We start from the raw sequence: 12,272 nt of genomic DNA, 5'->3' as shown, positions 1-12,272 counted from the left end.
TAGTTTCTAAAGTGGATTTTATGTAAAAAAACAAACAAACAAAACCACAATCTGACAGTTTGTTTGTGATATAATCTTAATTTATCATCTCTGTATTTAATTTCAGCAGAAGTTACAGATGCTTATTCCTATTCTTTCATGTATACAGTTGTTATCTGTGGGCACAAACCATCTTATCACCTCAGCTTCCATGACTCAGATAATTTGACACTGTACAACTACCTGCTAGTGTCAACACATTAGTCATTGTGATACAGTAAAAGTAAACTAAAAATGAGTCATATTAGTATCACTTATAAATACTTCTGAATAGCAGGCTGCTCACTGTCTTTGTTCCCAGCTTCAGTGTAGTTAAGTTCATAAAACAGGGGTTGATGCTCAGGTGGAGCCATCACCAGGGAAGCTCCTCTTGACCAAAACGAACCAGTGCGCATGCGCGGAACATTCGACCACTGGTGGTGTAGCTAACGGCTAGGCTACGTATCCAGCCAACATGGAGAGAAAAGGTAAATCTTTACACCGACACGCCGCACACTGTATGAGTAATGTTAGCCCGTGTGTTGACAGTGCAGCTATTGTTCCTCCTCAGTCACAAATGTAAGCTTTAGCGGAGCAGCAGACGTCCAGAGGGTTTAATTGAACGCGTCTGTCACGCACTGTTGAGCTGGGGTGAGCTACGTTAGCTTTAGCTTCAATGGGACATGTCAGGATTAGCGCTCTACGTCCAGCTTTCTAGCTCCTTCTGTTTTGAGCACCATCTAAAACACCGACAGTATTAACCAGGTGTTACAGTTAGCCACACGAGTGTCCTGAAATGACTTTATGTCCTACTAACGTTACCGTATTTTAGAGGGACGGTTACCTATGTGGGTAACGTTAGCTTAGTGATGTCAGTTGACGTTAGATGGCTCCCGCAATCAAACGGGGTGACTGCAGTTGTGATTTATATGCTGTTTGTTGCAAACATGACACAATACTGCACATAATCACCGAGTTTATGAGCTGTAGGTAGTTTCACACTTCGCCTCAGACAGTGTCATCCCCTTTTGAATGTCAGCTGGACATCAAACGGTAACCAGACAATGGCAAAATAATTGTCACTGGTTTCTTTTTTTTGACAGTTTTGGCACTCCAGGCGAGGAAAAAGAGGGTGAAAGCAAAGAAGACCAGCAAAAAGTGAGTTTTTGTTTTTACCCCCAGTTCAAGCTCGTCGTCTCTTCATGTTGTGTATGAAACATTCGTTCTGGTATGCATTTTTGTGAGGTGCACACAGTTAAAGGTGGTTTATTTGACACACACACACACACACACACACACACACACACACACACACACACACGTGCTGTCTGCTTATGGTCCAGATGTTGAAATTGAAACAAGGTCCTCGATGGCATGCTTGCACTCATACTTTATTTTGGTCTGTGCTGATTAGACTGAAAGGCTGATTGATGCATCTGCAAAGAATCATGGGATCTTGTGTACTCTGTTCTGGTTTTTGCAGTTTTCCATTTTTGCATGGGATTCAAATAAGGGCAGCAGCATCATTCATAAACCCTTGAACAGTTATTTTAATAAGATGTAAGTTGTAAATGATCCGTATAGAATGTGCAGTATGCCGTGCCTAAAATAAACTATCTGAAGGCTATGTCCTAATATAAAAATAGTTTATGGATGATTGCATTAACATAATGCAACATTTGGGGCTGGGAGTAGTCCACTGAAGCGCTGGTCTCCAATACTGATTGTTTTGGTGTACCTAACAATCTACTAATCATGCCATCAGTGGCATCCTCTGAGTGTTGCATAACAGCCTGTGCTATATTTAAAACCAGAGAATGAAGAAGCCCACATCAGCCCACCGAAGCATGGTGTTTCACTGAAAACTGCAGATACTCACCTCCTAACAGTGTTGTTTTCATGGCATATACTGGCATCTTCATATAGGAATAATAGCATGATACTAGAAACTAAATATATATGGTATAACAGCAGCGTTGCATGCTGCAGTCATCCTTTCATACTGAGCGCTATACGTATTGAAGAGCAGTGACGCTGTGATCTTGAAGGCATAATGCAGTGGAGGAGCTATAGTCTGAATCAGTAAGCAGGGTAAACGTCAGTAATTAATTGTAAGTCTCTCTTGAAAAACATGCACCAGAACAATTTGAGTATCAGAGCACACGGTTGCCTTCACACCAAGTGAAGAGCACCAGTGTAAAAAAAAAAAAAAAAAAAAAAAAAAAATAAGAACACCCACCCAAAATTAGAGCAGCCATTGTTTTTCTTCTCATGAAAAGATGATTAATTGTAGTTGTGTCTGGCTTCAGATGTAAGTGGTGGTATTGTTTTTGTTCGTCCCTGTCTCTATTCTTTAATTTAAGAGCTATGACTGAGAATGAGATTTAAGAAGATTCATTATGAGCACTGATTCTAATTAATTAAGATTGCAGTAAAGCAAGAGTGGGTGTTTCAAATGGAAAAGCCGTCATTAGAAAGTCAAACTTCAGTTAAAACAATTCTGTAATTAATCACAGATGCTTGTTCTGTTATTGCAGCGCAGGAGGTAAAACGGCGACTGTGTCAGGCTCGAACAAGTAGGTTGCAGATTATGTGGAAACCAGCAGCCCGTTTGTGAGACACTGCAGACCAGTTTAGCAATTTATTTGAACGGGATCTCGGCTCTCTTGGCTCCCGTAGTGATGAGCAGCCTTAATCTCCTTTGTGGAGGAAGTAACATCAGGCTGTTTGGCTTTGAAGTTAATATTAGCAGCTGAACTGCTGGCAAACACAGATTATAGGATGTTACATGTATATTCACATGCAAATTTTATTTTGATTACTGCATAAAATGACAGAATATGTTGTTCTGACTCAATTAATGACATTTAAGTATTAAACTTTAAGGTACAGTCACTTCTAAAGCAGGTACATTTTCTTATGTAGGGCATTATTTATTATATAAAATGTCTGAAAATAGATTTGGGTGGGTATTGTAAGCTAGCCTGTTACTTCACTGCTGCTGGCTTTGAGTTGAGTGTGAGCTGCAGTTACAGTCAAATCACCAGTAAATACAAAAACAAAAAGTCAGTGACTCCTCCAAATATTTAATGCCAAACATGAATCATGTACAGACATTTACATGTTTATTTTTTCTGCCCTTCTAGTGCACTAAATATTACTAGTGAGTGTATTTTTTGTCTGCAAAACATTTTACCATATTTCTTAATATTCTCAGTGTCTTCATTTTAGTTCAGACTCGCTTTTCGTCTCCTCCATCTGACAATCTGATATAATGACAAACTAAGTGAGCTTTGTAATTGCGAGATGGCAGTAGCATGCTGCTCTCTAGAGTGAGAACACTTTCCTACTCTTTATCTTAATGATAACGCACATACATTTTCTTCTTTAACGCAGCTGTGGTTTCTTTGCCCCTGATCCTAGTAATTTATCAAACAGTGTCCACCGATATGGAGCACTGAAGTCCTGATTCTGTTTTTATATTCTTCTATATAATACAGTCGCACAGCGCACACTTTGCCTAAAATAGGCCTGCGTTAAAATTAGTAAAGCCATTCAGACGAGTGTTGACAGCTGAATAGCTGTGCATTAGGAATAGCCTGCAGCACTGATTTCCTTAAATGTTTCCTATGTTTTGTATAGTGTGATAGATAGGAGGTCTCACTGTGGATCTGTTGTGGCAGGAAGGTTTCAACAGGATTTTACCTCCAGCATGAACAAGATATAGAAGTTCAAATGCAGTTTTTGATTATCAGCAGCACTTTAGAGGTGTGGTCCACCTGAAGAATGTTTTTTTTGAGCCAGGGTGTATTTGCTTGCATTGCTCGCTCACAGTCTCTGGGATTGTGCAAGCTTCTGTTCATTTGTGTGTGTGTGAATATTTGTTTATGGCAGATACAGATCAATTAAAAATTGCCTTTGATTGGTTTCATCACCGATCTTGCAGATTAGCTCTGGACATCTCTTAATATTTGTCTGATCTGCTCTAAAAGTTATGGATCATTCTGAAAGGTCTTAACATGCATTTGTATCTTATATTTAATTGGTTAGACCTTGAAAGATTCTTATGATGCTTTTGTGACATCAAGGCCAAACCAAGACACTTACAGGCTATTACACCAAAGCTCACAATTTATTTTGTAGGTTGTATGATTCAAATTAACAACCTGTCACAGTGTTAAAGGTCTGACCAGTATAGCTGTCCTGTTAGAATAATGTCAGCTGCCTCTGTTTTGTTTTGTCTCGGGAACAGTTACCTGTAATGCATTAAGCAGGATTTGGGTGTGGTTACATTTATTAGGTGGAGGTTAGTGGAGGTTAACTGTTTACCAGGTCTGGGAAAGAGGTAGAACATTTCTATAATTTTTGTGAAACATTTGTTGAATAGGAATGCATTTCTATAATTAAATGAGAGGTAACTGAGCGGTGACTCAGGCAGGGCGGAATATGGCCGGGACTGTGTCTCTAATGACGTCCATGATTGTTGGCATGCATGTGTTTGTCCATCAGGCAGCCAGCCAATCCCAGAACTCGACAGCAGCCCCAGCTAGAAGCCTCGCCTCAGGAACCCGAGGAACCTGAGGAGATTCTCGGCTCTGATGATGAAGAGCAGGAGGACCCTAACGACTACTGCAAAGGTGAGTCCTGTCTTACTCAGTATGTTTACATGTACACTATAATGTTGTTATTGTACATAACCATACTGAAACATTTGATTAAAGCGTTTTATGGTTTGCAGTAAACAAACTTCCACACTAACTGAATTATGCCCCGTACGGCCTTAATTTAACTAAGATAACCCGTTTAAGGTAAACATGACTGACTATTAGCACTCCTTGTTGAACTTTGTAGTCAACAGGCATTTTCTTCTCTTCTAGGTGGCTACCACCACGTGAAAGTAGGCGACCTTTACAACGGAAAATACCACGTAATCCGGAAACTGGGATGGGGACACTTCTCCACTGTGTGGCTCGCCTGGGACATCCAGTATGAAAAAACTTTATTGCATATTTTTACAGCACAGTTTTGATTATAAGACCTGAAGTTGGATACAGACTCGGTAGCATCTGGCTCTGAGACTGTTGTTGTAGGATGTTTCACAGTGCTTCCTGTTGGCAAACGTTACTTACTCTGTGGTTGCAGGGTGAAGAGGTTTGTTGCAATGAAGGTGGTGAAGAGTGCGGAGCACTACACAGAGACAGCAGTGGATGAGATCAAACTCCTCAGATCTGTAAGTAGCTGAGTTTATTTCCCAGAGTAGGTTCTTCTTTGATATGAAATCATTTAAATTACAATAAATCACAGTTCATGCAAACACATATATTCAGAGCTTACAGTGCAAGTCACAGATTATTCATAGCGTGTAACTACAAATACTGTGTAACAACATTCAGCATGTTTGGCAAGTGAATTCAAGCAGTGTTTCATGGTTAAACAGACATGTTTGCAGATCCTGTCTGACTTCAGTACGTGTGATTGTGTTAATTGCGTTATTCTGTTTCTGTGTGTCCAGGTAAGAAACTCAGACCCCAATGACCCCAACCGGGAAATGGTGGTCCAGATGGTAGATGACTTCAAGATATCTGGTGTGAATGGAACTCGTATCCTTTACAGCCGAGTACTGCTAATGCTTCCTGGTCTTTTTTTTTTTTATAACTCAGATTTGATTTGGTTAATTGCTTCCTACAGGAAAGACCAGCCTGTTTATTCTTAGAAAAATACTTTGTCTTGAAAGGACCATTCTTTCCCCTGGTGTCAAATTTAGCTGAAAAACATGTAAAGTAAACAACAGGCGATGGCTGTACTGCTGAGAGCCTTGTTTGTCCCAAACAGACCTCAACCTATCACAACACTTTGGCTTAGTACGATCCTCCAAATGCCACAGGGATAGTTGTACCTGTAACATGAGACTCCCTAACAACACTGTAGTGTTTGCACTCATTTGACCTGCCCTCTTTTCTGTATAAATAATGCTACTGAGCATGTAGTTGAATGGCTCCAGGACCTCAAGATGTTTCATGAATTGTTTTCTCCTGATTGGTTTTCAATTTGACTTGTGTTGCATTGTTACTATCTTAACTGCTTCCCTTCAGATGTCTGCATGGTATTTGAGGTGTTGGGACATCACTTATTAAAGTGGATAATAAAATCTAATTACCAAGGATTGCCCCTGCCTTGTGTGAAGAGCATCATAAAACAGGTAACATGAAAACTCCAGTGTCACACCTTTTGTGTGATGAAGATTCGGACGTAGCTTATTCCAATTTACAAAAGCTATGTACTCTCCAGGCTGTGTGATGGGTAGAAACCAGTTGGGGCGGAGCATGTTGTGATAATTTAACTTTTAAACAGTACAGAAGTCAAACCTGCCTCTAAACATGACAAATGGATTGAGAAGTCAAATGTTCATTTTCATTTTCCATGAATTAATTTTCCAGGTTCTCCAAGGTCTCGACTACTTGCACACAAAGTGTCAGATCATCCACACAGACATCAAGCCGGAAAATATCCTGATGAGTGTTGACGAGCCTTATGTCCGAAAGCTTGCAGCAGAAGCCACAGAGTGGCAGAGGGCTGGGGCACCTCCTCCCTCCGGTTCAGCAAGTACGACACACAAACACACACACTCATATGTACATCCATGAACATTTTGTTGTAACTGTTTGTACTCATCTAATATTCTCTTTTCAGTAAGCACAGCGCCTGCTCCAAAACAGGTACAACCCTTTTACTGTTTCAGTATAAGACAAATTCAAAGAAATCCTACAGATATATAATTATCAATGTGAGCCTCTTATTTACTTATTTCTCCAACAGACAGTAAAAATGTCTAAAAACAAGAAGAAGAAGTTAAAAAAGAAGCAGAAGCGTCAGGCCGAGCTGCTGGAAAAGTGCATCATGGACCTAGAGGAGATGGAAAAGACCACAGAGACACGAGAGGAAGAAGAGGATGAAGATGAGGACCCACAGTCTCCGAAGGGACGGGCCTGCGCTCCCCTCAGACAGGTGTCTCCTCAGGAGCTGGGAAACGAGGATACGAACGAGGGTAAGAAGCCAGCATCACTGGAGTAATGTGTGTTTTTTTTTTTTTTTTTTTTATTGCTGTCGGTCAAAGTTCTGTCAAAGCTGTTATACAGTAATCTGTACGTCTCTGGTGTGACTCATTCGAAAAGAATCTGTCCTTTCCTGATACTCCCAGAGAGAAATGTAAATGCAGATCTCATGAGGGTGGGACGAGATGAGCTATCGGAGGTGAACTGTAACGGCTATGCGGAGGTGGAGCAGAGACAGTCCCGTTGGAGGGACGAAGACCAACACAACGGCAACGCAGAGCCCACAGAGAAATGTGCCAGTAAGGAGGAGCAACACGAGAACTCCCCTGTCCACCCCGTCTGCAACGGTGTGGACTCTGCAGATCTCAAGGAGCTGGACACTGAGACTGAAGGCAGGGGAGCTCACAGCAGTGGAGTAGCTGAGAGACGCCTTCCTGCTGGGTTGGAGGAGGGAGAGCTGGAGCAAAGCATCTGTCAGGAGGACGGAGAGGACAGACCCGACTGTCAGTATGGAACCGAGGAAAGCCTGAGAAACGGTCAGTCAGCCAAAATCAGTGCAGCCACTAACTGCCAAGAGTTTTTCTGGAAGCTGTTTGCTCTGGAAGATTAATAAAGGCTCAGCTATGTGAACTTTGAAATATTGATTTTTAGACTTTCTTTTATTAGATGTTTAGTACATCCTTATCTCTCCCTCTGTCTCTCTCTCTCTCTCTCTCTCTGCTCTGATGTAGGCAAGCTAACAGCAGGATCCCTGCTAGTTAACCCTCTTGAGCCACTCAATGCCGACCAGATCAAGGTCAAGATTGCAGATTTGGGAAATGCTTGCTGGGTGGTGAGTAGTCTGTTAATGACCTGAGGGATTTCCTGATTAAGCAAGAAGCCTTCCAGCGAGGGACACATCCAGTGTCATCCAGCTACCAAAATAGAAATACATCCAGCTCTATGTTTTATTCTTTACATTGATTTAGGTTTAGTAATCGAATGGCAGATGCAGCTCAGTACAGTTCTCCGCGCTCTCTGTTGCAGAGCAAAGTGGAGTCCAAACACACACACAGTTATAACACTTAAATATATTCCTCTTTTCTACTGTATGCTCTGTTTATTTACAAGTGGTAAAGAGTGTTGTGTCGTGTTGTAGGATTTGTTTCTTCTCCTTTATCTGGGAGATTAATATGCCCTGTTTTATTTTAGTTCGGTTGATTTGTCTGTGCTGTTTGTCTTTTTTATTAATCTATTTGTTTCAATTTTGCATGTGTTTATGTGTCTGTAAAGCACTTTCTAACTCTGTGTTTTAAAAAGTGCTATATAAATAAAGCTTACTAACTTACTTACTATCTCCTTCTCTCAGCACAAGCACTTTACAGAAGACATCCAGACACGGCAGTACCGATCCTTAGAGGTACTGATCGGTTCTGGATACAGCACACCAGCTGATATATGGAGCACAGCCTGCATGGTGAGAAACTGCACTGACAGTCTATCGCATTGTGTCAAAACACCCCGAGACAGAAATCGTAGTATAATCTACCTTGACAAGGCCTCAGTAGCATTATGAGAGTGTAGCTGCAGGTGGGAGGGGTGTATTTAGTTGTGGTAGATGTATCCTGTCATGCAGTGTGTGAATTCCTGTGTTTATGATGATTGTGTTGTCTCCTCAGGCCTTTGAGCTTGCCACAGGGGACTACTTGTTTGAACCACATTCTGGGGAAGATTATTCCAGGGATGAAGGTATTTCTGGGACTCACTCGCTGTTTTCTCATTAATCCTCACTGCTATATTTAGCAGTGTGTTCTTGAATATGCATATTAGTCTGGTAAGAGTCATTTTGCTCTGGTGGTAACTTTCAACTTTGATTACTACTGTGAAAATCGTCATGGTGTTTTTCTCATTAAATCGGGCCTCATTGGGGTTTAATCTTCATCATGAATTATTTAAAAATCGATCCCATCCACACATCTAATAAGAGTTTTCACAGTAAGCATGGCAACTTATGACTTCACTATGCACTATGCTTAATTTTCACAGTTTCAACACTTAAGTGAGGTACTCCATTACAGTGATGTTGACTGATTTAAATCTTCGAATATTTAATGAGAGAAATATTCCAGTGTAGAATCCAATCATGTGATGATGAGTACCGACATTCCTGTGGTTATTTCCTGTTTAACACCTCAAACCACATTTTTGTCCCACTGGAGACGGGGCCTTCTCTCTTTTTCCTTGATCATCTGTCTTCACCTCCTCATCAATCACGCTTCACATTTCTTCCTCACGCTTCCCGTAAATTAATTTTCACTCGCTGCTTAGCTCGAAGTTTCCGTACTGACTTGATTTTGCCGCAGCATGTCAGGTATGTGCTGAGATGTAACCTTCGGTGTATTGGCACATGTCCTGCAGCTGTGAATCAGCCTTTTTCACTTACAGTGCATGAACTCACGAGCCCGTTACTTCATATTACCGCTGCTTTATCTCTTGCATGACTATCCTTAATTAGATTTTTTTACTAATCAGTCATCCTGTGTCAGGTGCATATTGCTTTGATAGCTGCTCTGTTAGCTTCATTTTTGATCTAATTCAGTCTTTATTGTTTTCGTATGTGAAAGTCAACGGCCTACATTTGTTTAAATGTTTGTAATAGCTTTTGATTTGCAAAATTAATATAGGCTTTCCATCCATATGCTTCTTGTCATACTAGGCTGTCATCATCCATTGTTCCTAATACATTGTTCCATATGACTGTTTGCCATCTTTCTCCCATCCCCTCTTCTCTCCAAACGGTTCTCTCTATCTCCTCCCTCTCCTCCTGTCTTGTCTCTCCTCCACTGATGTGCCTCATTTCCAGACCACCTTGCTCTCATGATAGAGTTGCTTGGTAAAATCCCTCGCCACTATGCCCTGAGTGGGAAATACTCACAGGAATACTTCACCAAGAGAGGTATGCCACCCCTCTGTTTGTGGCCCGCCCTGGGAACGGTGGACAGGAGGGAGAAGGGGGGGAAAGTTCCTGGCAGCACATTCAGATCTACCAAAGTTGTTGCTGTGTGCTGCCAGCGGGCCTAATGATGAATACAGACCAGTAAATGTCTGTTACTTTGAACAGTGCCATCAGACATTGATTCAAGTAGCTCTGCCAAAGTTTGCCTGGCAGAGGTACAGTCAGTACCTTCGTAGTTGTAGCCAGAGGACTTGGCTAGATATCAGATACTTTATTGATCTCAGTTTGGGAAATTCTCATGACTTTTTTTTTTCCTCCAGAGTGTTAGGTCAGCCAAAATAGTCTGATTTCATTTTATCAAATACATTTAATTTTATCTAAAAGAATCATTAGATCACAGAAAAGCAACTAGAGAAAAAGTTGTAATGCTTGAAAAACATAAAATGAGTTTCAGAAAACAAAATATTTTAAGTGGTATCAAAAAATACATTAATAAGCGTCTGCAACAAAGTGATAATTATAACAATATCTCCTCCATAAGGGATCCTTGGCCCAAAATATTTAGAGAATTTTAATCCTCCAGAACAGCTCAGATCATAGTCGGTATCCTTAAAACTACTCTGCTACCATTGAGTGAGGCAGGTATCAGAGTCTTGATAACCTTTGTAATGTTTTAGAGCACAAAGTGGGAGATTTTTAAATTTGATTAAGTGAAATATTTCAAGTAGAATAAAAATGTCACAACCTCTATATTTACACCTAAGAAGTCTCTGTGAAAATGAAGCTTTGATATAAACATGATAAATACTTTTGATTTAAATACATTCACACATCAAAGATCAATGAGTTTAAGATAAGTTGAATATCTGTAGGTGATGATAAAACACTACTTTAAATTAGTGTGAGTAACTGAAATGTTTCGTTTTGAGATTGATTTATATGAACAGTTTCATAACATTAAAGAACCCTAGATGAACGCTGGGAGCATAACACTCTTCACAATGTCTGATGGCCATGTTTGAGCTCTGTGCACCTCAACCTCCGCAACAATCTGGCCCATGTGTGCTGTCAGCCGGACCTCTCTCTCCTTCAGCCCCCCCACCCACACACCCAGAGTGGGCCTGTTACTGGGACACTGTCTGATGAATCTGTGGTTTGTCTTCTTGTCTGTCTCTCCAACCCCCCACCCCCTTTCATCTTGCAATCGTCTGCTGGGCGGCTCCGCCATGTAGACCATATAGCGCTGATCATTGAGCTGCTGGGGAGTGTCCCACGCAAACTTATAATGACCGGCAAATATTCCAAGGATTTTTTCACCAAGAAAGGTAAAAAACAGAAGTGTCAGTGTCAGACTTAAGAGAAGAGTCCTGCGTCCTTTTCTGCTGTTGTGCTAGAGCAACTTTGTTCATGTTAACTTTTTATCTGTAAAAAACATTTCCAACATTAACTAGTAACATTCAAAAGGATGACCTGTCTGGGAAATACATTTACCATTAAAGGGGTAAAGAGAATTAATGTAAGTATGTAATGTCTAGATATTAAGAATATACTGCATATATGATGTTTTCAGAGACTTAACTACCTTGTTGTACTGAGCTCCTACATCAAGTGTCTCTGATACAGTCTGTCTGTTTGACTGCAGGTGACTTGAAACACATCACCAAGCTGAAGCCGTGGGGACTGCTGGAGGTGCTTATCGATAAGTACGAGTGGCCCCGCGAAGAAGCCGAATGCTTCACTGACTTCCTGCTTCCCATGTTGGAGCTGATCCCCGAGAAGAGAGCCACGGCGGCAGAGTGCCTGCGCCACCCCTGGCTCACCCTCTAGTGGAGACCTCCAGCTATTGCACCTCCCTTCCCTCCCTACTCTCTCCAGAGACTGCAACAGATCACTTTCCAGTTTGGGCATATCAGATGAATATTTATTTCTCTTTTTTTGTTTCGTTGTTTTTGGATTTCCTATGTTCTCGTTATTGAGCTATTGCTTCTGTGTATGTTTACCCTGTATTTGTTGGTTCTTCTCTCTGTGTGATGACGTCAGGAATCCCGTGGGTTATATTACTTTGTGGTCATGTTGGCTCCAACTGCTGTGCTCCGTTCACCCACCCAACTAAGCAAACCTGTTATTGTACTGCTAGTGACTCATCCTTGTTTGTTACACTCCTGCACTAAAAACCCAAACAAATCAAGGATATGTAGCCTTTATTGGTCATTTTTGTCCCCATAAAAAAGGACTCGCTATCACTTTTTTTCCTCGTACATTTCATT

The 12,272-nt window shown here is 41.1% G+C and overlaps 1 protein-coding gene across 2 annotated transcripts; it reads left to right on the top strand.

The window, feature by feature from the left end:
- The first annotated feature begins 399 nt into the window (after positions 1–399).
- On the top strand, positions 400–12,193 carry srpk1a (SRSF protein kinase 1a). 2 transcript variants are annotated; one of them, XM_044351324.1, is made up of 16 exons: positions 400–506; positions 1,122–1,176; positions 4,528–4,655; positions 4,896–5,004; positions 5,161–5,248; positions 5,531–5,618; positions 6,111–6,217; positions 6,456–6,621; positions 6,709–6,734; positions 6,835–7,063; positions 7,217–7,606; positions 7,802–7,902; positions 8,419–8,526; positions 8,729–8,798; positions 11,238–11,330; positions 11,648–12,193. In XM_044351324.1, exons 1-16 carry the CDS (start codon positions 494–496, stop codon positions 11,830–11,832), a joined length of 1,956 nt encoding a protein of 651 aa, XP_044207259.1. In that variant the 5' UTR covers positions 400–493; the 3' UTR covers positions 11,833–12,193. The 2 variants fall into 2 exon arrangements, with proteins under 2 accessions (XP_044207259.1, XP_044207260.1); XM_044351325.1 differs by lacking the exon at positions 11,238–11,330 and adding an exon at positions 9,913–10,005.
- Positions 12,194–12,272: the final 79 nt, after the last annotated feature.

The sequence above is a fragment of the Thunnus albacares genome, chromosome 5 (genome assembly GCF_914725855.1).
Source record: "Thunnus albacares chromosome 5, fThuAlb1.1, whole genome shotgun sequence".
Lineage (NCBI taxonomy): Eukaryota > Metazoa > Chordata > Actinopteri > Scombriformes > Scombridae > Thunnus > Thunnus albacares.
Note: the sequence above shows the minus strand (reverse complement) of the source record. Positions and strands in the feature narration are given on the sequence as shown.

Bases quoted from the DNA above. Each gene is read 5' to 3' on its own strand.
- srpk1a (XM_044351324.1), top strand. The intron at 5,619-6,110 runs GTATCCTTTACA...GCTTCCCTTCAG, and splicing joins ATCTGGTGTGAATGGAACTC to ATGTCTGCATGGTATTTGAG. The intron at 7,903-8,418 runs GTGAGTAGTCTG...TCCTTCTCTCAG, and splicing joins TGGGAAATGCTTGCTGGGTG to CACAAGCACTTTACAGAAGA.